Raw genomic sequence first — 27,250 nt, 5'->3', positions numbered from 1 at the left:
AAAGCACTTAAGTGTTATGCAAGGAGAATGCTTTGTACTTTCTAGAGTTTAGTGTTGCGATTGCATCTCATCTTGGAATTGCTTCAGGCAGTTCCTTTGTCTGTTGCATCATGCAAAGAATTGGACCAGGATTAAAACATACCCACATGTACTCTTACTGTTTTTTGCTGTTTCCTCTGCCAAGCAGAGCCTCTGTTTAATAAGCAGCCTTCAACAGACTGCTGCTGTTTGTGAAAACAGGACGAGCAAATCTCTTCCGGGTTTTAAATGCTCTTTTTTTGAATGCTGGCCTTGGTATTCATATTTATTTGTGTGGAAAATCAGGCTTCTAAAAGTCACAGGGTGCTTCCACAGATACAAAATGCCCCCTTGCTTTAGGAGCAGGGTTTTAGGGCAGGGAGAAGAGCTGTTGTGGACGTCTCCACTGCCTTCTCTTACGCCTTTATTTAACACTTCTTTAAGAGTCTTTCTCTTGGGTTGCTTGGAATGAAAGTGTGAATAAGGAGTGAACTGTCATGGCTAACTAGTCATATATGAAATGGATTTACCCCACTGCATTATCTGTCTCTTCTTTGTCTCCCACCAGCTGTCATGGCCTTTCTCTTGGACCTGAAGGATCTTGTAGACCTTATGTCCATTGGGACGCTTCTTGCTTACTCCTTGGTGGCTGCCTGCGTGTTGGTGCTAAGGTATGGCACAACGTTTCTGTGTTACGGAGCAGAGAAGATGGTTCTCAAGTGTTCCAGATGCTATTTATTTAAAAATTCCAAAATTGGGGCAATGGTGTGTGTGTTTTTAGGCCAACCAAAACATCATAATATAGTGTGCAAGCTTCAGAACTGTCCTGAACTCTTCATCCGACTAGTTCAGGGATGTGTCACCTTTTTGTCCTGTCCCCCCCCAGTGCCACATTCACCCTTGGCCCAGTCCTACAGCTTGTAGGTGTGACTCACTGGCCGTGCTCTTTCCTGCTGGGGATACTGAGCAATATTCTAGACAGCCACTGGCTTAGAAGATTTAAGTGGTATTTAGCAACCCTCTCCTTCAGAGTCACTGTTTTCAATGCCTGGGAATCAGTTTGGGAAGAAAACATAATTAGGTGAGACTCTCTTATAGTTACAGGTGATAGGATGGGGCTTAATGTGGTCCAATTCTTTTTTTCTCTTAGGTACCAACCGGAGCAGCCGAACTTGGCGTACCAGATGGCTAGTACAAATGATGAGGCAGACAACAACGAGTCCGTGAGCACCAGTGAATCTCAGACTGCGTTTCTGCCTGAAAAGGGAGAGAAGTTCTCCTTAAAAGCTGTTTTCCGCCCCCAAAATACTAATCCTTCCAAACTCTCTGGGTCCGTAGTAAATGTCTCCTCCTGCCTCATAGGTAAGAGTTGGTTTCATGTGTGCAATTGTTGTTGTTTTTTTAAAAATAATATTTATTAAAGTTTCAAAAATTACAGAAAGAAAAAGTAAAAATACCACATTAAACAAAAACAAAACAACACATCGCAATATAAAAAAAGAAAAAAACAGAGAAATAAAACCCATTAAACAAAAACAAAAACACAAAGAAAAATACATCAGATCTCCTCATTACTAATCTTTCATTAGCTTATTTCCTTGACCTCCTCACACCTCCCTTTTTTGTATTCTAGGTCAATTATCCATTTCAGCAAATCCTTTCCCTCTTTTAAAATTTTTGTCCTGTAAATTGTCTTAATATAATGTAACTTTACTTTTTCCTCCTTTCACCAATTAACAGTCAGTTATTCCCAAATCCTTTATATCATTCCTGCTACCTTCATTCCAACATCCTTCTAACAGACATTAATTTTACAATGTTTCTGTAAATAGTCTTTAAATTTCCTCCAATCTTCCTCCACCGACTCTTCTCCCTGGTCTCGGATTCTGCCAGTCATTTCCACCAGTTCCATATAGTCCATCACCTTCATCTGCCATTCTTCCCGGGTGGGTAAATCTTGTGTCTTCCAATACTTTGCAATAAGTATTCTTGCTGCTGTTGTAGCATACATAAAGAAAGTTCTGTCCTTCTTTGGCACCAATTGGCCGACCATGCCCAGGGGAAAGGCCTCTGGTTTCTTCAGAAAGGTATATTTAAATACCTTTTTCATTTCATTATAGATCATCTCCCAGAAGGTCTTAATCCTTGGGCACGTCCACCAAAGGTGAAAGAATGTACCTTCGGTCTCTTTACATTTCCAACATTTATTATTGGGCAGATGATAGATTTTTGCAAGCTTGACTGGTGTCATGTACCACCTGTATATCATTTTCATTATATTCTCTCTTAAGGCATTACATGCCGTGAACTTCATACCTGTGGTCCATAACTGTTCCCAGTCAGCCATCATAATATTATGTCCAACGTCTTGTGCCCATTTAATCATAACAGATTTCACCGTTTCATCCTGAGTATTCCATTTCAACAGCAAGTTATACATTCTTGACAAGTTCTTAATTTTAGGATCTAGCAGTTCTATTTCCAATTTTGATTTTTCCACCTGGAAGCCAATTTTTTTGTCCAAATTATATGCCTCCATTATCTGGTAATAGTGAAGCCAATCTCGCACTCTATTTTTTAATTTTTCAAAACTCTGCAATTTTAGTCTGTCATGTGTGCAATTGTTAATTTATTCTGCTCTGGCCTTTCTCCGAACATGTGACATTGATAATGTGGTTAGTTCTCTATAACGCATGCAGCTGCAGCTTCATTTTGTAAGGTTGACTTGCAAAACTCCCATAAAACGTAGCGTATGGGTTTGTTTAAATACTGGGAGCTGCCACTTTTTAGATCCTTTGCCAAGACCTAATTCTCCGTTAGAATTTTCTGGTGCCCTCCAGGTCTAATTGTACAACAACTGACCACTGACCATGCTGGCTGATGGGAGTTGAGGCTGGTGAAGTATTCTGGTCCAACAGGACACCAGCATTGGGGATGGTTAAGAGAGTCTGCACACTTACGGCCTGTGAACTCTGGTTGCAGTCATCTAATTTTGTGCACCCCAGTCTATATCAGAAGATTAATCCCCGGGGCTTGGAAGAGCGTCAGAATATGGTTTTGAATGAGCAGCCAGAAGTGAACTGGCATCCGTGTTGGCTGTGCATATAGAAGCCTATAGGCTATATAGTGCCGTGATAGAGCATCTGATTTACATTCAGAAGGTCCTGGGTTCCGTCCCCTGCATCTCCACATAGAGCTGCCTGGAGAGCTGCTGCCAGTCTGAGCAGAGAACCCTGAGCTAGGTAGACTATTGATCTGACTTAGAATGAGTCAGCTCCCTGTGTTCCTTTTGTTGGATTGGGACATAAGATCGTACTGGTGGAGAGCCAAGTTGGAAATGGATTTGACCCGTCCACCTACTTGCAGCATCTCTTGCTGAAACATATAGGAACAGGGGCACACTTGCCCCAGAACATTTGTGCATGCACAGATTTAGGATCAAAACTACAGAACCTTGCAACGCGTCGCTGCATTTGCTACGAACTTTACTGTTCTTGGCTTGATTTTAAAATTACCGTTGCTTTTGTATTCAGTCTTTCCCTCCCGCCACCAAATCAGCGCAGCAAACATTTGTTCCATGTGTCTTGTTGCCAGGTGTTCTTATCGTCACCTTCTGTAGCTGGACTGTCCTTGGCAAAGATGCTCTGAAGAACGGGACCCCGTGGGCTATTGCTCTGCTTGTGGCCGTTTTCCTCCTCTGCTTCTTCTTCACAGTGGTTATCTGGAGACAACCTGAAAGTAAAACCAAGCTCTCGTTTAAGGCAAGTGGTCTGCAAGGAATGGGCTGGGGTGGTTGTGGGTGGGGGAAGCAGTCAGAGTCTCTGTTGGCTCCATGCATGGAAAGAGAGATTAATGGAGGTTAACCTGCTTTTTCTAGAAGGGCAGGAATTAGCAAGGCATGGGCAGGGGGAGAGGAGGCGCAGAGCAAACTTTCCCACGCAGATTGGCTATGTGCACCTCCAGCTTGACCTTCAGCACTCCCAATATTTCTTTCTTTTGCTTCTCATCTGGCAATCTGTCTATTTATGTTTAATAGCGGCCAGGCAGAGGGTATGCAAGGCTGCATTTCTTTTTTTGGCAATCTCAGCGTAATCTCCAAAAGCACCAGCTCCACACTTTGAGATGCAGCCCCTGGAAAGGAGCTCTTGTTCTCTCTTCTCACTGAACTGCAAAAAAGGGGAAAAAAGCCCCACCAAACTTGTATTTCAGCCTTCTTTCTTTCTACAGACTTTTAACCCTGAAAAGGGGGTGGGTGGGGATTTTTAAGTACCCTTTGCTTTTCTCTCTCTCTAAAAAGAGAGAGTACCCCAAATACTCCTCCCCCAGCTAAGTACTAGTTTTAAAAGTTATACATGGCTTTTCCATTTTTATTTTTTAAAGCAAAGGTCCCAGGTGATGTGAAATAAAATAGTAAAGCCAAATGCTCCAACAGCATCTGGAAGGCAAAATTAAACTAACAGCAGACATGAATTCCATTTCCAGAGGAACTTCCTGGATGATGTTATTGCTCTTTTAAATTGCTAATGAATTTTTTACAGGGCCAGTTTTAGGTACCAGCTGAAAGCAAATGATATTCTCATATGCCCCTCCATTGGCAATGTGATATAGGAGGCTCAGTCGTCATAAATGGATTGTGCAACCACACATCGATAATGTGGTGTTGGGAACTGGCTTGTCCCAAAATGCCATCCAGAGGCACAACAACCTGGTTTCTGTTCTTTTTCCAGGTCCCCTTTCTTCCCATCCTTCCAATCTTGAGCATCTTTGTGAATGTTTATCTCATGATGCAGCTGGATGTTGGCACATGGATACGATTTGCTATCTGGATGGTGATAGGTGAGTTTGCAACTGGGTTTCTGACCATGCAGAATGATGGAGTTCTTTAAAAAAATATACATATTCTAAACAGAAGGAAGTTGTGAACAGTGCTACAAGATTTTATTGGTTCCTGAAACAGAGTCCAAATGCCCCCTTCCCACTACTATAGGGCCAGTCCTTCCAGAAGTCTTGTAGCACCATTCAGACACCAGTTTCTGCCTTCATCTATTTCCCACCTCCGTGGTTCTGCCTACTGCAAGTTGCTGCATCCTGCCGGGGGACAGGGCTGGGCTTGGTTCTGACCTTATATGTGGCATAACCAGGTGGTGGTATTGCTGATTGGAAGACGTCAGGCATTTTCAGTGGGAGAGATTAAACAGGCGTAATGCTTTGGCTTGTGTGCTGTCAGATGACTTCATGCTCTCTCCAACGCTGTGCCCCTTTACCTCCCTCCCTCCAGGTCTGCTTATTTATTTTACCTACGGCATGTGGCACAGTGTGGAGGCGTCTTACTCAGCACCGATGGATACAGAACGAAGTACGGACAACAACGTGGACAGTTGCAAATGATTGGCAGCCTGGTTCCGCTAAAGGACACCTGAGAGCATCCTGTACAGGGAAGGGTGCTTTCCTCTCTGGGACCCTGAAGTATTTTGTTCTGTGGAGTATCAGGTGGGCTTCCATGTCCCACTGCTGCCCCTTGCAGCTTGCTTTTACCTTGGTAGTACAGTTATAAGGGATCACAAGGAAAAAAGCCAGGCCTCTGGCACACTTGCAACAACACTGTTATCTGATGCTGGCAGCTTCCCCCTCCCTTGTCATAAGTATATTGAAAGATAACAGCTTATCAGTGTGCCAGTTCACTTCCAATGCTGCTATGAGACCAAGCCTTACAGAGGCCCTGCAGAGTAATTCCCCAGGTACTGTCCTAGGATTCAAGTGAAGCAGACTTCGTACTGTCTCCAAAGTCACCTGTGTTGGACCACAAAAACCAAGGGGTCTTGCCTAAATGAAAACAACGCCCCAATCGCCTGTGTGTTAGCAAAACACCCTGCCCCTTGCAGGACTGATCTGATTGAGAAAAGGACTTGGTGGTGTTATTTAATCATTGTACTTGACTTATTTTATGCAGGCAACTCCTGCGCTTTGAAATGCAACGTTGCAACAGTCTTCTGTAGGGTAGTGGCTTGCAGGCTGAATTCTATCTGTTGTGACACAAAGTACTTCGTTTAGGCAGCTAACAGACCCTGCTGCTTTTACGAGAAAAGCTTCTAGCTCATGGTATAATTCTATGTAGAAAGGTGGTTGCTTGTTTGTCCCCAGGGTATATAAATCTGCAAAATTAGGAGTTACTGGCCAGAGTTTAGTGCTTTTCCTTTCTCATCTTGCTCCTCTTCATCACAAGTTTGTGAGGTGGGCCTCCAGTGTTCCTTGAAGCTGAGAGAAAGCAACGTATGCAACCTTGAATTAATCCATTTCGGAGATGGGATTTGAACCCTGGTCTGCTGGGTCCAGCTCCCAACACTGTTACATTTTGAAATAACTTATTTTTGTGGGGAGGGAGCTTCTGCCAAACTTGGTTCTTCTGGTGCAGGGTAAGATACAGCATCAGTTCATGGAAGATTTCGGACAAATGTGTCGTCTTTGAAGTCAAAACTATAGTGGCTTTTCACCTGTCCTGCGAGGGCTAGCTTTTCTCTAGAGAAGAGGGAGAAGCATGCAACACTCAGAAGCAAAAGGGAGTGTGCAGTGATAATTTACTGTGCTCAATAGACAAGTTCTTGCTCCTGCAGCTGTATGGCAGTTTACCTGCTGAGTGCTGCTTTTGTGCAATGAACTCTTTGAGATGCCCCCTTAGCCATGCTGAACTCCAAATAGGATTTTGTGCTGTTTCCAAAGAGTTTTGGCACAGGCATGCAGCTTGAGCGATGCATCCTAATAACTAGCAGAAGCTTCTTGTGCTTCTAAAGCCATCTGTCAGCTTTCCTATTGAGTGCGGGTGTGGAAGAAGGTTGGCTTTTTTTGTACCTATGCATAGACTACCCCTTGGTAACCTGGGGCCAGCTGGCTGGGACGCAAGGGAGTTGTTGTCCAAAACCTCTGGAAGGCCAGAGGGTTGCCAAAGGATGGCATAGACAGAGAGCCACCTCTTTGTAAAAAGAAAAGGAAGAAAAAGTGGGTTTCCAAAAGAAACATCAAGTTCATGCAGATCCTTGCTGTAGAAAATTATCCATTGTAAATATTGTAGCTTATTATTATTATTATTATTATTATTTTATTAATATTATTATTTTTTCATTGCTGTTCTCTTGGAAACCTGATTTTATTTTTTATTTGATATTTATGTCTAGCCGCTTTATATCTTGCCATTGAGGCAAATTGTGTGAACTTAGAAGAAGGGGAAATCTTTATTTTTCGGGAGGGTTGATCCTATTTTTATGTGGGGGATTTCTGAGGGGGGAAATGTTCCTTTGGGGGTGCCCCCCAGGTTCTGCTGTTTTGGTTTGGCACTTCTTCACTGCTATCGCTTGGCCCTGCAACATCCCTTGAGGTCATAGGTACAGAAGGCCTGTGGTGTTGGGAGTTGCAGTATCTGGAGGGCACCAGCTTGGGGAAGGCTGTTGGGGGGGCAGTATGAGGGTGACCTGCATTACGGCACATGGAAGACTTGATTAGCTGGTAAACAAAAGGCCACAAGTGGCCCTTGAGGTGAGCATGACTGATTCCTGGGCAGTGTGCAAAAGATTCCTCTCCTGTGAAAGGTTTCCTCCTTCTCTCATTAGACTAGAATTCATGGACATGCAATCAAGCAGGACGTTGTAAGATTCAGGACAGACCAAAGATGGTACTTCTTCACTCAGCACGTCTTTGAAACCATGAATTTCACTTCCATAAGATTAGAGATGGGAAGGCCTGGAAAAACCCTGAAAAATTGGGGGGAAACCCAGGTTTTTTTTCCCCAAAGCCATTTTTCTGGGGAAAAAATGGGGGGGACGGGACACTGGTGTGTCCCCCCCCATTTTTCTGGTTTTACCCCCAAGCCTTCCCATCTCTAATCTTATGGGAGTGATACAGTGACAGCCACTGACTTGGATGGTTGTGGAAGAGAATTAGGCAAATTCACGGAGAATGTGGTTTGCAGTGGCACCTAGCCATGGTGGCTCTGCCCTGCCTCTGCTCTCAGATAAACAGTCGCTGGGAATCACTGGTGGGAAAAGTGCTGTTGTACTTGAGTCCTATTTGTAGGCTTCCCATAGGTATCTGGTTATTTTTTAAATTAAATTTCTGTACCACCCTTCATCTGAAGATCACAGGGCGGCTTGCAATATTACACTCAAAGATTTCATGGCTCCAGTATTCTCGAAAGGCCGTTTGCCGATGGTAGCTTAGCCCTCTCTAACGGGCTAAGGTGCCCTGTGCCTTTCTGGTTTTTATAGCAGTGATTGGCCATGGTGAGGACAGAACAGGCAGCCTGCTAGCCTGATCCAACAGGAACCATTTTGTGGTTCCTCTTAGCCCTTCCGCATGTCTGACAGGCGGAAGCCTACGTGTGTAGAACTCTGCCTGCCTGTTCTCATAGATCCTGGAACTCTGCACAAACAGCCGTCCACTCCGGGCAGGGTCTGCAAAAGCCTATGTGTCTGCAGTTCCCTTACCTCAGCATCTGCATTAATTCTTTTAGATTTGTTCCAATGGATCGGTCGATTTCTTCTCTGTGCCTTTTTAAAAGGCTCATTCTTCTACTACATGCTGTCTTGGAACTTCCAGCTTATCTAATTAGGACATCCACAGTCCCATGTTACAGAGATTGTGGCTTAGTTGCAGCTTCAGCTCAGATCCCCAGTTATCAGTTGCTCGCCAGTTGTCTGTTGCGTACTCCCACATAGAAATCACTTCTATGTAGGCTTTGTCCATGTGGAATTCCGTGTCCTCGGTTCATCTGTCGTCACCTTTGCCAACCTAGCACCTTCCAGATGTTTGGGACCACAACCTCCATCAGCTGCAGTTGGAGGGGGCCAGACTGGCGAAGACTGTTCTGTAGCCCCTTGGATCGATTTGTAAAATGTACTCTAATGTGAAGCTGCCCTTGAAGAAGTCTCTGAAACTGTTCTCAAGGCACTGCCAGTTATCAGGCTAACAGTCTGACTTTGCTGGAAGTTAGGTTTCTAGTTCAAATCAAGGTTCTGGTCATCATCTCTAAAGACCTATGTGACAGGGACCCCAACTTAACCTTAAGAGGCGTCTTCTCTCTAACAAACTTCCCTTGCTGCATATTCCACATGAGTTGGATGTGAAGTTAGTACCTGTGGCAGGTACTGGGTCCTTAACTCTGGGAAGTGGCTTCCTGTGTTCTGAGCGCCAAAGTCTAGACATTGATAACAGTTCTAATGCAGCAAGTTTTTAGCAGTAAACTTTTATGATCTAGCAATAGCTGTAGTTTTGTCATTCGGTAGCTTATTTTAGAACTGATTTTATGTATTTATTTCTCCGAACAGGAGGGAAAAACAGGGTAAACATCTCACAAAAGGAGCATTAAGTTTTGTACTGTATATCAGCAATTCGTGTGCGTGTCTAACATGGGATTCATGAAATCCCCCACCCCAGGGAAATGATTAGAGGTCGGAATCCTGACCATGCTTAAAGGAGTGCTGAGTGTATGTGTGATGTAGAGAGCCAGTGTGGTGTAGTGGTTAAGAGCGGTAGTCTCGTAATCTGGGGAACCGGGTTCGCGTCTCCGCTCCTCCACATGCAGCTGCTGGGTGACCTTGGGCCAGTCACACTTCTCTGAAGTCTCTCAGCCCCACTCACCTCACAGAGTGTTTGTTGTGGGGGAGGAAGGGAAAGGAGAATGTTAGCCACTTTGAGACTCCTGGAGTGTATGTGTGATGTCATATGCTACTTCCTTTAAAAAAATAAAATTCAATTTTCTAGGCTAGTGGCTCTCCTCCTCATCTGCTTGCTTCAATTCAGGTGGTGGGATGCTGTTGGACTCCAACTCCCACCAACCCCAGCCAATGGTTAGGGATGATGGGAATTGTGTACCTCCAGGTGTTGCAGGACTACAGATCCCCCACCCTTGTTCTCAGTAGTGTTGAAACTGGAACCAGGTAGGCTGCACTTGCATAAATATTGGCACTAGTTGAGCTTCTACACGGTCCCTCTTCCTATGGTGTGTAACAGCTCAGAGAGGAGATGTGGTGCCTGGACAATTCCACCTATTCCTGTTGGACGATTTCGCTAGTACCAACAGGGATCGCTAAATCTCTCTGCCGTGCTTACCCCTGTACTGTTGCCACTGCCAGGCCCTTGCATGGTTGAAGATGGGGGGTGTGTGCTCAGGACGTGGAATGTAAACTTCTGCTTATTGGTGTAGGATTTTGCCACTTGGGGTGGGGATGGAAGATTAGATAGGCTGTGTTGCCCTGACCCCTGAAGCCTAAATGTAAATACATGCAAAGCTTGAGTTTGGTGAAAACCTGATTGCTGCTGCTGCTGCTGCTGCTGTAGGCTTGCTATTGTAAAGAACAGGCCAGCATTTACTGGAGCTCGTCTTTGTAAATAAGTGGGAAACTTTTTATTTTTGTTATGTTTAAATAAGAAGGTGGTTTTGTACAGCTGCTGGGACACTTCGTTGTATATAAAGCTGTATTCTGAAGCATTGCCTTCTGTGTTAACGCTCAAAAGAAAAAGACCGAACAGGTATCTTACTTTGTATGAGGTCTTTCACTTCATTGCAGGAGGTTGGGGAAAATGACCATCAAGGTCCCTTCCAACTCTACAATTCTATATGGTTCTATAACAGAACAGCCTGTCCAAAGTAGCCTCTGGAATCAATGGAAGCCACCACCACTTCCTTCAGGAATTGTCCCATTTTCACTGTCTCTGTTAGATCATTTTTCTCCCTGAAGGGCACAAGCCCAGTATGGAAGGGGACGTGTGTGCAAACCCTTAAGTCGGCAAGAGTGAATATGCCTAATGTGTACCCTGACCTGATGCATGTTTCACTTGGAAGATGGTTTTAAGTGAGTTCAGCAGGACTTCCTTCTAGTTGGGTGTGCATAGAATTTGAAACCCTAGGCTAGGCTAGGATCACACCCAACCATGGCACAGGAACACAGCTGGGGATTTGGTTAAAATCACCCATATAGAAGGAACTTTGGAAGAGCACGGCACTACGTTTAGACCTGTGGCTTCATTCCAGCTGTAAAAGTTCACATGGTGGATCATGGAGACCAAAGATCCAACAAAAAGTAATGAAAGTTGGTTTTCCAGTTAATTGTTCACCTTTTGCCCACAAAGTTGCTAATTATTAGAGAGAGAAAATAACCAGTACAGTGGTGCCCCGCAAGACGAACGCCTCGCAAGACGGAAAACCCGCTAGACGAAAGGGTTTTCCATTTTGGAGGCGCTTTGCAAAACGAATTTCCCTATGGGCTTGCTTCGCAAGACGAAAATGTCTTACGAGTTCCTGCAGTTTTTCCCCCCTCCCCCCCTTTTCCTAAGCCGCTTATCAGCTGATCCGCTGATAAGCCGCTTATCAGCTGATCCGCTAAAAGCCGCTAAACCGCTAATAGCGCTAATCCGCTGTCAATGGGCTTGCTTCGCAAGACGAAAAAACCGCTATACGAAGAGCCTCACGGAACAGATTAATTTCGTCTTGCGAGGCACCACTGTATTAGAAAAACATAGACACTGGGTAGATTCATGTTACAATGCTGTACATACAATCACTAATTGCCCATTTTTCTGATCTTTTGCAGCTTCAATCATTTATGGAATGGGCAATTTCTCTCTCTCTCTCTCTCCCAACCATTATATACACTAGTGGCCAAAATTGTGGAAACCTTTAGGAAAAAGTGTATTTCTGAGGTTTGATGACTCGTAACACCACTTTATTTTGGATTAATACCATAAAATTATATATCAGTGGAAAGATAGTTTAATGAAGAATGTAATGCAACAAGGTTTGTTCAATTATCTGTATTCTATCAAACGTTATAGCCAAATAACCAGAAAAAGGAAGCACAACTTGCTTAGGTTGATATGCAGTCGCTTTCCTTCATTTGAATGTAGCCAGTGAGCATGAGGGTTTAGAGAGCCAATCAGGTGTTATGAGTCATCAAACCTCGGAAATACACTTTTCCCGAAAGGTTCCCACCATTTTGGACACTAATGTATATAATGGGAGGGAGGGAGGGAGGGAGGGAGGGAGAAATTGCCCATTCCATAAATGATTGAAGCTGCAAAGGATCAGAAAAACGGGCAATTAGTGATTGTATGTAAAGCATGGTAACATGAATCCACCCAGTGTCTATGCTTTTCTAATATTGCTCATTATTAGAGAGAGAAAATAACCAATTTTGTGGGCAAAAGATGAACAATTACCGTATTTTTCGCTCTATAACACGCACCCGACCATAACACGCACGTAGTTTTTAGAGGAGGAAAATCCGTAGGCATGCCACCCGTAGGCATTCCCTCCATAACACGCACAGACATTTCCCCTTACTTTTTAGGAGGAAAAAAGTGAGTGTTATGGTGCAAAAAATACGGTAACTGGAAAACCAACTTTCATTACTTTTGTTGGATCTTTGGTCTCCATGATCCTCTCATTCACAGCTTGATGTTCCTTGGCCTACAGTCTACATTGTAGTCCTAGCACCTGTTCAGTGTTGATTTGCCCTGCAGTCTCGTATCATTACAGTGTTACATTGAAATTAAGAGGTGGTGACCTATGGTGAAGTGTTCTCAAGTACTTCAGCTGATGGGCTATGAGATGTGATGTTCAATCAAACCTAACATTTGTATAGCAGAGGCTCACAGTTTATAGATCTGGAACATTAGGGGTTCATATTACTAGTTAAGTAAAATTGACACCGAGGAAGGGAGTTAAAAATTCTAGAAATTATTGCCGATTGCAAGGTCTAATCCAGAGACTAGTGTGTATCATTGTGTTGTCTGCTGTTAGTAATATGTGGCAGTAACCCTTGCATAGTGGCCTTTGTAGCTGGGGTTGCACATTTCAATCTGTGCTGCAAGGTGGAGGGAGGAAATGCATTCTTACCCAGATTATGCAATGCTCATCAAGATTGCATTGGCAATATCAGATGTGGGTGTGCACCCAAATTCTATTCCAATCCACATCTGTTGTATATTGAATTCCTAATACAGCACAGGGAACTGTGCATGCATTCCACCAGGGTATCCATGCATATAACACCCCATTGCATTTGTATAGATTGCACAAGAGAGCATGAGATGGCTGACAATTTCTGTTTGAACATTTTACAAATTAACCTTAGTGTAACCTTGACCAGGCTTCACAAGTTCTGGCGATAGCAAAGTGAATATTTTATGCTTTTTGAATGTAACCCAATTGCATGTTCATTAGTTTCCGTTGAAGCCAATGGTGTTCATGTGCATATCATTTGTACACACTTGAAGTTGCTGCATTTTGAACTGTCCTGTAAAAGTATTACTATTCAGTGCTACTTTGGAGTTCGTTCTAAAAGGTGACGTTTTTTTTAATTTGCAAATGTTGGGAAGAGTTACTTCTGTCTTTTAAGTGCAGAGGGTGCCGGAATACCCACAGGTTAGCGTTTATGTGCTGATGTATCAAGCTGTATGTGTTATAGGCACATACTGCACCCCCCTCCATGGGACTTCAGCACCATCATTTAGCTGTTTGTCCATATAACTTTGTTTTGACAACTTCATGAATCCATCTCAGAAGATGCATCCATTACAAAGGTTGTCTGGCATTTGTTACATGTGTACATCTTTAACAGGTGCTTTCATGTGCTAGTCCTTGGTATGTTGTACTTCCAAAGCAAAGGCCAAATGTTGCAGGAACAATGCCTGTTAGTAACAATCCATATATTTCCTCAGGGTTTGTATCCTCCTCCTTGGCACAAGTCCCAATAAAAAATGTTATGCCGAGATAATGAAGCTCTTAGACAGTGGCCTGGTTTTCACATAGCGTTAAGCCATGGTTTGTTTAGCTTAACTATGGTTTGTTTTTACATCCAAGCCCACCCCTGCCAACTAATTAGGGTTCGGGCTCAACAAATAAGAATATGAAACCATGGGTGGTATTCAACTAGGTTTTACTTAGAGTAGGTCTATGGAAATTAAAGTACCTAAGTAAGTCATGTTCATTAATTTAAGTGGTTGTACTCCAAGTAAAATTGAGTTTACCACTATATGGTTTGAAGCTGGCTTATACATTTCCCTTACATCTGAACCCAGAGTCCTTGCCTAATCCTTGCTTCTTTCCTATAGAAAGATGTAGAAAGCAAGAACAGTTGAAAAACGAAACTTGCATAAGGTGAAACAAGCCATGGTTACTACCTGCTGGTCTGTGAAACTGATACTGGTATCTTCAACAAACCATGGTTAAAGCAAACCCTGAGTTACCATTTTGAATGCAGCCACTGAGGAATCTTACACAAATTGCATGTGCTCATGTCTGTGTTTCCCAAATGTTGGAAGGGTTGTAACGTGTGTGCCTGGTGACAAAGTGGAGGATTTCCTGTCTTTACGTTGTGCCTTTCAATGTACGTCTGGTCTCAGGAGCACAAAGAATGGGTGTGACACCATTTTCGATTGTACATTACAAATCTAATGGAATGTGGAGTTTCTTCAGGAATACATCTCTTAATAACCAAGAAGCCATGAAAGAATCTGTGCATATTTTTATTGAGTAATATATAAATATATACTTTTTGGTTGGCTGTTCTATTTTTCTAATGATTTCCTCAGAATTTCTTACTGTTGTGATACAATTATTCGACCCCTGATGCTGACTGTAATCCCCACTGGGTTTTTTCCTGCTCCTGTTTCAGTGGAGTTTCTGGTTTGGTTCTTGTTTAGATTTTGGCTCTGCTCTCTCCTCCCCTCCCCTCCCCTCCTGAATATAAAACTTTGTTTTTTAAATGCGAAACGTTTATCTAGAGCACCACCTCTGCTTCCCAGAGACGTTTCTGCCAGGTGGCACTGTAAATAATGTCTCCCTCTTGATGTCGTTTTTGACTTTGGAGATCAGTTTGTTAATATGTGATACAGCATTAAACGTTCCCCAGAAATGCAAATAAATTATGTTAGTTTCACCCTTCCTCTTCCAATGTATTTGTTTGTTCCAGCAGACCAGTTGCATGTAATTGCTCATTGGTGAAAGAATCAAGCTTGTGGAAATGCACCTTTTGCTTTTCAGCATAGTGTTTCATGACAACATGAACAGTGCAACCTCATGCATAGCTGCCCAGCAATAATGCTGTGTGAGTTCAGCAGGACTTTCTATGGCTGCAGTAAGTATTCTCTTTTAGCAGTCTGATCTAACCAGTGTTCTCGTTCTCATTCATTCTCTCTCTCTCTCTCTCTCTCTCTCTCTCTCTCTCTCTCTCACACACACACACACACACACACCCTACCTAACAGTATTCTCTTGCACTTAATTGAAACGGATACTTTAAAGCTTCCCGTAGCCACTGTGAGAGTCACTCATAGTCACTCATGAGCCCTCAGCATGGTACTAGATGTTACTATAATTGCGTCCAAAAAGATAGCCGTGTGTCTTAATTTCTCAGTGCCTAGCAGCCTTCTCTACTGCAACGTTCCTCAGATATTTCCATCTCCATCTCCCATGAGACTAACTCTGCATGCCAGCGGCCAGAGGGGAGAAAAGGCTAGCCTATTGCAAATGGTCTCTTATTCTGCTATCTCTCTTGCCTTCAACGGCAGCAGGTCAACCATGATAATAAGGGGTGCAGGAAAATGTGAAATGCAATAGCTTGCAGCACAGAAAAGTTGCATTACACAGGGGAAAGGAAGGAAATTGACAATTGTTAGAATTGCTCCATTACTTGTTGTGTAGGCACATACAGATTTGTAATAAAATGATCTGTTCATAGGGAGTTGGCACAATGACAGTTTATGGGACAGGGTTTACATGCACAGTTTGATCAAGGCCTTTAAATTTGATCAATTACCTTTAAATTTAAATAGCAAGTACTGAGCAAAATTTGTAAGGTTGAGGGAACAAAGATCCTGAGTGATTCCTTTATACACAAGTCTTCAGTTGTTTGCTTTACTTTTGTAAAACAACACCCATCTCTTGCTAAATCCTGTTACGTATAGACCCGTAAAGAAGCATCATAGCACACCAAAGACTAAGGAGCATGTATTTATTATCATGAATATATTACATTCACCTGTACACTGTAACTCAAATAATACAAACTTTTTTTCCTGTAATTCAAATAGCCACGTAATTAAGTCAGACCACAAACTCCTGCTGTGTTAGGGAGGGGATGGTCTTTTAACATCCACCATGTGTCCATGGGACACAAATGCAATCAGTACACAGACGTAAAATACCTGATTTTGGTTATTCATATTTATTCCAAAGAAGATCTTTACTGTTCATGTACCTGCTGATTTATTGGGAAGAAATGTGATGTTTGCAAATAAGAGTTCTGAAAAATGTTGCAGAAGTCGCAAAAGGGGGGAGTCTTAATCTCTTACTTCTCCTGTTGGCTTCTCTAGCGAGTGGTTTTGCTGGTCCTTTGACATTCCTAAGGTAGCAGGGGCCTGTGAATGGATTTCCCAGGAAGACTTTGGAGGGCTTCTGGGAAAGACAAGTATTTGGACAGGGAGGCACAATTTACTCATTGTATCACACCTCTTCGGCATGTTGTCCAAAACCCAGAGTTGCATGGCATCCCCAAACACAACATGGGGGCTAGGAGGAGGCTGAGGAGGCAGGTGCATCACTGGTCTTCAGACAAGACATGAAAGTGAAGTGAGAAGAAGTGTGAGAGCCAAAGCCCAAGGGACTTCCTGGATGATCAACTCCTTTCAATGATATTACTTGGGTCAGTTTTTTCTTGACTGTCATATTCCTCTGATGCTTTAGAAAGCAAGGATGCCTTTGAATGCACAGTCCTATTTGGGGCAGCGGGCAGTATTGTTACTATACATTTGCTTAGCTCAGGCATAGCCCCATGGTGCCCCTCAGATGGTGGACTACAACCTTCATAAGCCACAGCTAGCATAGTCAGTGGTGTCCGGCACAATGGGAGTTGTAGTTCAAAACATCTGGAGGACACCATGCTGCTGTCTGACAGAATGCAGGGCTGCTTTGGGTATGCCACAGAGGAGAAGTCACACATCTGCCCTGCTCTGGTAAGAGCTGGTTGTGGGCTGCATCCATAGCTGGGCATGCAATCTCACTATAAAGTAGGAAAGATGCTAATTTTCTCACTCTGCACAGTCAGTGGGAAGCACAAACAGAAGCAGTGCAAGCATTCCTCTCCTGCTTTATGTGTACAGTCCAAAGCTGCTCTGTTGGATGCATGCGTGCCCTGCATGAAAAGGAATTTGTATTCTACAGAATGGTGCCATGTTATGATAGTAATGTGGGCTGTGTTCCTGGACGTTCCTAGGGCTGGCATCTCAGCAGCTGAATCCTCCTTGAATCTTCCTCTAAACCTGCGTGGAATAATACGCAGCAGGACAGATTGAGATGGCATTTCCCATCTTTTCCATAAGGGAATTTTGGCACAAGTTGCCCAAACAATGTCTTGCCGTCACCACAGTTAGTCAAGTGGGTAGATGGGAGGAAAGGACAATTTCCCTGAGTGAGCTGACCTAATTTTTTTGGCCTTGGCTGCAAGTAAATAGGTAAAACACGTTTCACACCTGAAATTCGGACAATTAGAAAAATGCCTTCCACATTTTTCTTGTTTCCCTAGAATGCAAGTTGCACTCGGTAGCCACAGTTTGCTTGTTGGCTGCTTCTAAGGCAGGGTGTTAAAACATTATTCAAGACCCATGTTACTATTCCTTGCCAGGCCGCCATCAGTTATAGCGCTGCTACAATCTCTGGTTGCTTTCTTCGTGATACTTAGCCAGCTTTGCCCCATCACCTGAGTGCTTTGCATAATTGCCTAGTACGTAAGTGTGAACATGGTTATCCACAATTAGATTCGCAGTCATTAAGTTCTGCTTTTGGGGGGATGAATTTTATGGCTTCACATGCAAAAAGAATCTGGCCTTCAAGGAGAGAAGCCCAAGGGATGCAGTGGTTGTAATGATGTTATGCACCTCCCCCGCCACTGCCCCAGTCCAATCTGCTCCTACTTGGGATCGTTTGTATACAGCAGAGCAGCCCAACTTTTCATACCAAGCGGGCCACAAGAGGACTTTGACATGGAACCTGTGGGCTGCATACTGCCTTGTTTCGTGGGCTGCCTCCAGCCCTTGCGGTGCCTTCCCAAAGCTGGCTAAGTGAGAGGCTGGGCTTTGGGAAAGAGGTGCAAGGCTCTGGCGGGGTCCTAGCTCAGTGGCTCACGTATCTGGCTTTGGGAAGGCAGCGTAAGGGCTCAGTGTGTGTTTGTGTGTGTCAGATGTGGCTGAGGGCTGTAAAAAAAAAAAGGTTTACAGGAAACTGAACTGGGAGCGTTGCACAACTCCCAGATCTGCACCCGCTTGCCTGCAGCACTAGAATAGAGCGTGTTGCACTCTCTCCCCATATCTCATGTCTATCATCATAATTTTTGGAGTGATGGGGGAGCTGATGGCAGAGGCAGGGATGCAACTTTAGGAAAGTCAAAAGGTTTCGGGTGACCCAGTGAGATAGTTCCCTCCACCTTGTAGTAGTAGCCTTGTATATGACATCAGAAACTGCTTTTAAAGGATGCCTTGGTTGCAGAACTGGCTTGCCAGATAGAGTGCTTAAGAAAGCAAGTTACTTTTCAGATGCCAGCCATAGTTGGTTACCTTTAAGTTTACATAATGCAACATCATGAAAAGATTCTTTTCCCTCTGTGGATGGCCTCTGGTTTTGAAGGGCTGAATAAGTGAAATGCTTCCAAGCAGCTGAATGTTAGGTTAAAGTAGAGTAGCCCTAGGCTGCCATTTTGAAGAAGGAGGAGGAGAATAGAATCCTACACCTTTCCCATCTGGATGCAGGGACAACTGATCTGTACAAAGTTAATGGAGGAGAGAGAACTCTAGTCTGATATTAGCATTTACTTGCTATCTTGTGTAGGCCAGCAGAAGCCAAAATCTAAAATCGTATTTGGAAGCATTCATTGAAAATGGAGGTGGCAGATGAACAGAGGAAGGAAGAAGCATAAACAGAGGAACTGACGGACAACCCAGACCCGCCCACCCACCCACAGTGTGGCTTCACTAGCTTATAAGTGGAGAGTAATACATAACTTACAGAGCAATGCAAGGAAAATGCAAATTTATCAACGCTGTGGTATAACATTGCTCACTTGAGCTTGACAGTAGAAGGTTTGCGACATAGCAAGGAAACAGGTGCTGTCTGTGTCTCAAGCAAGTGTTGTAAGGAAACCGGCTAAAATTATATCAGTGGGTCATAGTTGCAACTATCCTACTCTTGAGTTTGCAAGTTGCCCATTATGCGAAATCTAGTCCTGTCGTTTGTGATAAGTTAACAAACGTGGCATGAGCTAATCTAAGAAGATGTACTTGGTATCACAGTATCATGCAAGGTAGCTACAAAAATAAATTTCTCTAAAAAAGAAAGAAAGAAATCATCCTTGTTACTCTGTACATCATGGAATTGGGCCACAGATCTGTGGCTATTGGATGGTGCTGGCTGTCTCGGCAAGCACAGCTGATGCCTAAGGCCTGCACCACAGGCAAATCATCAACACAAGCACCAAGCAGACTCGCTGAACGAAGCACTTGTGTGGACATCAGGCAGACAGGCATTTGCCAGTCAGGGAGGTCCTCTGTGAGCTTTGCACACTAACTCCCTCCCTCTCTTCTCCTCGGTGTCCTTTTGGCACTCTGAGCTGCCCTGTATTTAAACGATGCAGAGGGATTTGCAAATGAGTTGAGCCCTGGGCCTCCACTCGAGAACCAAAGTATCACATGGCTATCTAAAAACATTTCTTTGCTTAGATGATTCATGCTCCACATGTCCAACGCTACGTTCAACGCTTTCACAGTCTAAGTCTATAACAACTCTTTGACACACACGCTGGAACCCAACTCCTATCACACCAAAGACAAGAAGGGACACTGGCTGTGTCCTCTTCGTCTGTCTAGCTCATGTTTAGAAACCGTTTCAAGGTCTAATGCTATTGTGATTGCTATGCTACTCTCTAGGGAACCAGCCTACGTTCTAGCAGGCCTGACATCCAATATCGTGCTGCTACTAAATACACACTGGGTAGCAGGGTCGAGATGGCTGGAAAGAAGCCAGAGAGATAGAACAATCCAGCAGTTTGGCCAGTACCAAAACACATAAACATGCCATTGAATGCTGATAAAATGCCAAGTGTGCAGTGTTGATTGCTATTCTATGAACATGATGAGCCTGAGATGATGTGAGTTCTGGATCTGAGAGATGCGCTCCTTGGATCCTAGGCAACGTGGTGGAGGAGAGCAATAGCACACTCTTGGCCACGTTGCTTAGGAGGGGGGTAGGAGCAGCTCTCAGATTGCACACTCAAAAATATTGCTGCCTCAAGCTGCTACTTGGGTCCACTGCCCAGGTGAGTCACCCCTGTGTAGAAGAAAGAGCCCAGTTCCGTCATCAACAGAAGAGGACAAACCGTGGGTGAAGACCAACAGAGACAGTCTGCCTACTGAAAATTGTGGGTTGGGAGAGCACTGTGGTACCCAGGTCCTTCCTACAGGCAACTGGTGCATCACTGTGATAACAGGATACTGGACTAGATGGGCCTAATCCCACAGGGCTCTTTTTTGTTGCTTATCACACATTTGCCTCTCTACTGAAGTACACTAACTGAATTCACCCATTCACTCTATGCTTCTGTGGTCACTCCCCCACCCCTTCTTAAAAAGGAGTTGGGAGGCACAGGGTCTTGTACATTTAGCCTTGCTATTAATTCAGACTTTGAAAACATCATGGAAAAGCACTTACTGCTGGGGTAAAATGGAGTCATCTTTATAAATAAACATAGGACTGCAACGATGGAGGCCTGCTTGCCTCTTCCGTATTTACAGCAGTGGTGAGTGTTCTGATTGTTACCTGGGAAGCGAGTGCCGTGTCTGGCACTGATTAGAAAAGCAATTATTTTCGAAGGCAGTTAACTAGTTAAGAAATCAAGTCGCTGGTGTTTTGCTTTAGAAAACGTACCACTCAGTGGTCACTCGGAAGGTGCTTCTGTGTTTTTGTAACTTTCTTCTCGTTTGGGTAGAAATATTCCTGGGAAGCTTTGACCAAAAAAAGGAAAAAAGAAGCATTTAATTTCAGTATAACTCTTAGGCACAAGTTAGAAAACTGCTGACTCATGAAAATATATCAGCACTTTTGTAGAATCCATTAATATAAAAAAATGCATTTCGGAACAGCTTCAGCTACATATGCAGAAGGTGTGCATGTGTGCCTGACATGTGCCTCACATTATGGGCATGGATGCCTGAGGGCATCCACACGTATCAGCAGCCACTCAACGCACAGAGCTATTCAAAACTCGAACTGGCAACTAACCTGAAATACTGCAGCGAAAAGTTCACTCGGGAGTGAACAATAAGAAGAGTTTTCCCTTGCTTTTGCCTCTAACCCTGGGAGATGTCCCCATGCGTCAGCTGGGATCCTGCTATTCTATGGCATCAGTGTAGCAAGTCCTAGGGACTCCCGGCGCAGGAACCCACCAGAGGGCACTGCCTAGTCAAATACAACTATGCATCTAGAGAGCATGTTGGTAGAGTCACGGATCCCAGGGATCTACTTCTACTGTGGTTAATACTTTCTTAGACGAGAACATTCAGTAGGCTGGGACATTGTCAGGGACAAGTCATCTGATACAGCTGCACGGGGCTGTCATCTTGGCACGGTGCTGACTTTAGCTGGGGTGGGAGGTCCTGACGAAGACCGATAAATATGGGTGGGAGATGTTGGCGACAGCTTAACTGGGCTCATGGGGTCCGACGTCTGAAGCTTCCACAGCAGCTCTTCATTAGTCCTACTTAGCCTCTTCTTTTCCTTGGATTCTTTTTCAACGTATTCCTGGAGATTAGCATTTTCTTCAGATAACTGCCTGGAGAGGGAAACAAGGCACTGTCAAGTCAAAATCAAAATTTCAGAATTGCGGCAAGTACCCATTGGATCCATTTTGTAAACTAAGGATTGGGAACCAGGTGCTCTCCAGGTGTCACTGGGCTCCCCTCAGCTCCAACCAATGTGGCTGTCAGACAAAAGGACAATGGGAGGCCAACAGTGCCCGGAGGTCCACCAGTTTTCATCTATTTTGTAAACAGTTCTCACATCTTGTTGAAAACTGTTTGCCTATATGATTTCGATACTTACCATCCCACTCCTTGGAAAGTGCAAAGAAAATAAAATCTGCTGTTGCATGGCCTAATATAAATGGGACCTTCAGTGAATGGAAAAGAACCCCACCACCCAGTAATCAAAGATTTTCCTCAGACTGTGTCACTTGTCTTTAGACTGGTTCATTCACACGTCCATGCCCCTTGAACGTTTCGCCATCAAGTGAATGAGGGATGAATGGGCCATCATGAATGGACCACTTTCAGGCAAAATTTTCATCATTTAGTATTTCCTCAAGCACAATGGGTTGTGTTCAGTTGCATTCTTCCATTCATGGAGGCTTCTTGCTCCAGCAACGTCCTCCATGGATGGAAGGGGGAGAGAGCAGATTTTTGCAAATTCCCGTTTCCCTGCAGCCTGCTACACTACCTCCCATACTGTTCTGAAGAGTTCCCCAACCATCTGGAGCAGATTTCTTGGGTGGAAGAGGGGTATCGGGAAAAAATGCTCTTCCCTCTCCATTCATGGATGCTTCCATGGTTCCAATAGTCCTCCAGGCCACAGCTGGATGCAGTCTGGTATCCCCCTCCCCCACAACAGAATTAGTTCACACATTCATCTGCCAATCAAGTGTGGAGAACTGGAGTCACAGTCATGCACTGGTGAACTAGCCCTGAGCCATTCTAGAAGACAAGCAGAAATGGGTTCAGAAGCACAGGTGCAGGGCAAAACTGGGCATTTCTTAACAGAAGGGGACATAGTTCATTGGTAGAAATCATGCTTTGCATGCAAAAGGCCCCAAGTGCAATCCCCTGCACAGCCACTTAAAAGGCTCTCTGGAGGCAGGAATGGGACCCCCCCCCCCGAGAGCCACTGCTAAACAGAGTAATGGACACGAGGATGAGGGATGCCTTAATGGTGAAACGCAGTGAAAGGCAACTTTCTATGTTCACCTCTCTTAAAAGCCAGAAAAATCATTTCCACTAGTGACATCGAGACACCAGAGCCTTTGCCTTCACTGAGACAGAAGAGAGTTGCAAGGTGATGCTCCGTGATACAAGAGCTTGTCAGACAGCATCCCTGCTCCTGAGACAGTAAGCAACCGATAGTTTGCTGGAGGAGGAGAACTGGGAGTTAACAGCCAAGTGGCAGTCTCTTCCAAGAGCCTTTTGAGCAAGGATGTGCCTTTGCTGACAAGTGGGGTTTTTTTACCCTTTCTCTCTTTTTTTTAATAATACCGATACCAGCATGTGCCCAAGGACAATTTGCTTTGGCAAGCAGAAGCAAAAAATAAATAGCCCTCTGACTGCTACCCTCCCTCTCTCCCGCATACAGTGCTGGGATTGTCTTTTCGCTGCGTCATCTGAGGCTGACGCCAACAGAAGAAAGAAACGGTCAGGTTACAGCAGAGATGAGCTTTGAAACAAGGGGAAGGATAAGGCATAGGCCTCCCTGGCCACATGAGGGCGGGGGGGGGGGGGTGACCAGCAGGTGCTGCGTTGTACTCAGCCACAGGACTGGCTCTCTGGGGACCAGTTCCTGCTGAGGCAGATGGGAAACTGGAGAAAGGCAGATCGCCAGGGATCCTCAGATATCACCGAGTTCAGCAACTGCAGTGGGGCTTCAGAAAACACAACAGCAATACTTCCTGTTGCGGGGGGGGGGGGGTTGCAGCTGCCGTCACTGCATAGATCCAGTGATTTCTGATACATGTGTTTGCACAACTGGTTGGTTTGGTTACTGTGCTATTCCTGAAGGGGGAGACAGATGGGTAGGTCTCCTTCCTTTGTCTCTCCATCCCACATGATTACATTTTCTAACTGGGGCACCTAGCAAAGTGGGATTTAGCCTACGCAAGCTCATGCCCCAAGCAACGCCGTGGCTCCTTCAGGTACTGCAGGAATCTGTTGTATTTTTGCTACGAATGTGGTGCTCCTTCTGCATTTCCCCCCTCATCAGGTTCTCTGTGAATTTATGAATTCTGTGCAATGTCACGTGCTCTATGCGCACTACCCTAAAAACAAGAATTCTGTATCAACATGCTGCAGGTTTGCACGAGAAACAGCCACAAAACGGACAAAAGCACCCATAAAATCAATGTGGTACGTGGTTGAAGACTGCATGATAAGCCAGGCTCAGACCCCCAAACTGACAAGCGCCCACAGTGCTCTTAAGCGTGGCGTTCTGTGTACAGTGCTAATGTTTTGCAGAGAAATCCATCCTTCTGCAAAGTGCCATAACTTGGAAGTGTACAGCTACAGGTTTCAATATAACGGCTACTCCGATACCCAGAGGTTTTCAGCGTAGATGTTGAAGATCAACTCCTTGCAAATTAAACTTCCGAGTCAGCCCTGATCCGAGGTAAAGGGGGAGCATTGCCAACTCCTAAGGAGGAAAGCTTTGTTTATGGAGGACTCTATGAGGCAGTGGGTTAATAACAACACGCAATACTATTCAGCACAACCCTAAGCATGCTTACTTAGAAGCAAGTCCCACTGTGTAAAGTGGGGCTCATCCCCCCAAAAGTGTACATAGAATTGCATCCGTAGTGTGTAGGAATCATTCCATATGGATTTTTTCAGGAATCCTAGCAACCCTGTAAGGGAGACCAGTACCAGTATCAACGAGAGCAGAGTCTGAGAAACAGTGGTTACAGGAAGACCACTTAGGATGCAGCCCTCTGCCCATTTGCTTGGTAGTAAGCCTTGCTGAATTCAGTTGGAGTTGCTTTACATAAGACTGTACCCCTAGTGAGTCCAAGGCAGTCCTGATTTGAATCAGGCATTTCCTGGTTCACAGCCCAGTCTCCATCAATGCAATCCTGTGAATGTTTGTTTGGAAGTTACGTTCCACTGAGTTTAATGAGCCTTATTCTCAAATAAGTGTGCATAGCCTTCTGGTACTTCAGAAATAAGTAAGTTTAACAAGTTCCTTGCATTGCTATGATTCTACAAAGCAGCCCCACCCCTCCTTTTTTTGGACTAGATTTCCCATCAGTCCCTGCTTGCATGGCTAAAGGTCAGGGCTAATGGGAACTAGGCTGCTGCAAGTAGACACCAACAGAGTGAGCACACACACTCACACACACAAAGATGTGAATTGAAAGCTGCTTGAAATGCCAAGCTCGGGAGCAAACATCTAAACAGACCTTGTCACCACAGTGTTCTGATCAATCCTGACTCTGAGATCCTCATTTTGCTGCTGGAGCACCTGAATTTTTTCTTCTAATATTAAGTTCTTTTCAGCCTGCAATGATAGGAGGGACAGCTTAAAATATATGTAGCAATTGCAGCAGTAAAATAATAAGTAAGTAAGTAAGTAAGTAAGTAAGTAAGTAAGTAAGTATTCTACCAATTCATTGCAGCAGAAGTGGCAGCACAGATTGGATGGTACTGATGGGTTGTAAACACACAGGAGCTCACCTGCATGATAACCAGCCTGATCCCAGAGGGCGTTGCTGTGTTTCTCCACTTGGGAGAAACACACCTGGTTTTAATTAAGAGTGCCTAGCCAAGAAACAATCTATGCATGTATCTGCTTTAGCAAGGGTTTAACTGCTATTCTTCTTTCCCTACACTTTTGTCACCTCATACCTTTTCTTTTTCCTGGGGCGATTTGTCAGGGGCCACATGCTGGCAGCGGGTCAGGATGGAACCAGTGGGGGTGGGGCCAAAGCCCTAAAAGGGGCCAATGAGCATGCTCAGCGGGCAATAAATGCTGATTGACTGGTTGGGGAAAAGAAATCTGGAATCACAGGTGGGTGGGATTGAATGAAGTTTCCTGGGAGAGGTCATGACTGGCTGGCTCCCTGAACAGAGCCATTCTACAGTGCAGTATTTTGTTGTGTGATCTGGAAATGGAAATTCTAGAATGCATGCAGGGATTAATTTTACCCCTGACTCAGCGGCGTAGCGTGGGTTGTCAGCACCCGGGGCAAGGCAAGTAATTTGCGCCTCCTAACCTGGGGCAAGGCAAGTAATTTGCGCCCCCTAACCCGTGGATTTGCGCCCACTAACCCGTGGATTTGCGCCCCCTAACTCTAACCCCCAGATGTTGCGCCCGGTGCGGCCGGGCCCCCCTGCACCCCCCACGCTACGCCACTGCCCTGACTTGATGTTAACATGCTGTAATATTTACTGTAGCTATTGTCTCGCACTGGGCTATCACATTATAAAATGGAGTTCCTGCCTCCCCAAATCCTACTGTCTCTTAGCCAAGAGTGGCTTTGAACAGAGGGAAAGAGTAAGAGGTGAAATGGAGATTTAAAAAGTAAGATTCTTTCCCATTTCAAATATACCATATAGGAACATCTTAATTTCTGTATTGCTTCTTAATTTTTATGGTGTGAACTGCCCTGAGATTATGGATGAAGGGTGGTATACACATTTTAAATAAATAATAATAATAATAATTCCTTCCCCCTTCCCAGTTTGCATCTCTAAAATGACCACATTCCAAACCAGAATTGCCTGCTTAAACAGATTGTCCTAGCTTGTGATTCCAATGCAGGAACAGGGAACTTGCCCTCCAGAAGTTACTGGACTACAACTCCCATCATCCCTGACCATTGACCAATCTGGTTGAGGCTGATGGGACATGGAGTCCAACAACATTTGGAGAGCCACAGGTTCCCTTGTCCCTCCTCTAATGGATGCACAAGCTTTTGTGCCTTTTCACCCCCTTGTGTATTGCTTTCTAAAGAGAGACAAAAACCAAGGGCTCACCAGCCTCTCTAGCTCTATGATCCTCTTCTCCTGTTGATGAATGAGTAGATTCTTCATTTCCAAGACCTGCTTCAGGCTACTCATGTCTTCCTCTAAATGCTGGTATGGAGCCATTGCAATCTGAGGCGAAGGAGAATTGACAGTAAAGAAAAAGAAGCAGAGGACTTAGCCAGGAGAGTTGGCAGACTCTCCTCATCCACTCTAGGAGGAAGGCTTTCTGGAGGCTTCCAGAACCAATCAGTATGAGGAGCCCTCCCAGTTTTGGAGACCCCAATAGCTGAAGAACAAACACAATCCCTCTCCCTTAATTTCAAAATCTAACCAAAGCAGGTTAAACAGAAAAGGAAGGTGAAATGACTGGGCCAAAAGTCACCCCTAGGCCAGGTTATTCCAGCTGTGTGAAAACCTCAGC

At 44.5% G+C, this 27,250-nt stretch overlaps 2 protein-coding genes and 1 long non-coding RNA gene across 7 annotated transcripts in view; 1 reads left to right on the top strand and 2 right to left on the bottom strand.

The window, feature by feature from the left end:
• SLC7A1 (solute carrier family 7 member 1) overlaps positions 1 to 7,822 on the top strand; it is a 38,960-nt gene extending 31,138 nt beyond the window's left edge. For all 3 annotated transcript variants that reach the window (XM_081860427.1, XM_081860428.1, XM_081860429.1), the window contains 5 exons: positions 587 to 689; positions 1,169 to 1,380; positions 3,613 to 3,779; positions 4,746 to 4,854; positions 5,297 to 7,822. In XM_081860427.1, the coding sequence (XP_081716553.1) occupies positions 587 to 689; positions 1,169 to 1,380; positions 3,613 to 3,779; positions 4,746 to 4,854; positions 5,297 to 5,406 (701 nt within the window). In that variant the 3' untranslated portion in view covers positions 5,407 to 7,822. The remainder of the gene's footprint in view (positions 1 to 586; positions 690 to 1,168; positions 1,381 to 3,612; positions 3,780 to 4,745; positions 4,855 to 5,296) is intronic.
• Positions 7,823 to 16,005: 8,183 nt separating this feature from the next.
• On the bottom strand, positions 16,006 to 19,003 carry LOC309341352. Its single transcript, XR_014156254.1, has 2 exons — positions 18,464 to 19,003; positions 16,006 to 18,305 (listed from the first exon to the last, which is right to left on the bottom strand). It is a non-coding gene; the product is annotated as an uncharacterized lncRNA (long non-coding RNA).
• An 8-nt stretch (positions 19,004 to 19,011) lies between these two features.
• The window catches only part of MTUS2 (microtubule associated scaffold protein 2), a 305,328-nt gene continuing 297,089 nt past the window's right edge, over positions 19,012 to 27,250 (bottom strand). For all 3 annotated transcript variants that reach the window (XM_081860085.1, XM_081860086.1, XM_081860084.1), the window contains 3 exons: positions 26,839 to 26,958; positions 25,263 to 25,360; positions 19,012 to 21,881 (listed from right to left, as the gene is read on the bottom strand). In XM_081860085.1, coding sequence (XP_081716211.1) covers positions 21,665 to 21,881; positions 25,263 to 25,360; positions 26,839 to 26,958 — 435 coding nt within the window. In that variant the 3' untranslated portion in view covers positions 19,012 to 21,664. The remainder of the gene's footprint in view (positions 21,882 to 25,262; positions 25,361 to 26,838; positions 26,959 to 27,250) is intronic.

This window comes from Podarcis erhardii, assembly GCF_964252035.2.
Source record: "Podarcis erhardii genome assembly, chromosome: 4".
Taxonomy (NCBI): domain Eukaryota; kingdom Metazoa; phylum Chordata; class Lepidosauria; order Squamata; family Lacertidae; genus Podarcis; species Podarcis erhardii.
Note: the sequence above shows the minus strand (reverse complement) of the source record. Positions and strands in the feature narration are given on the sequence as shown.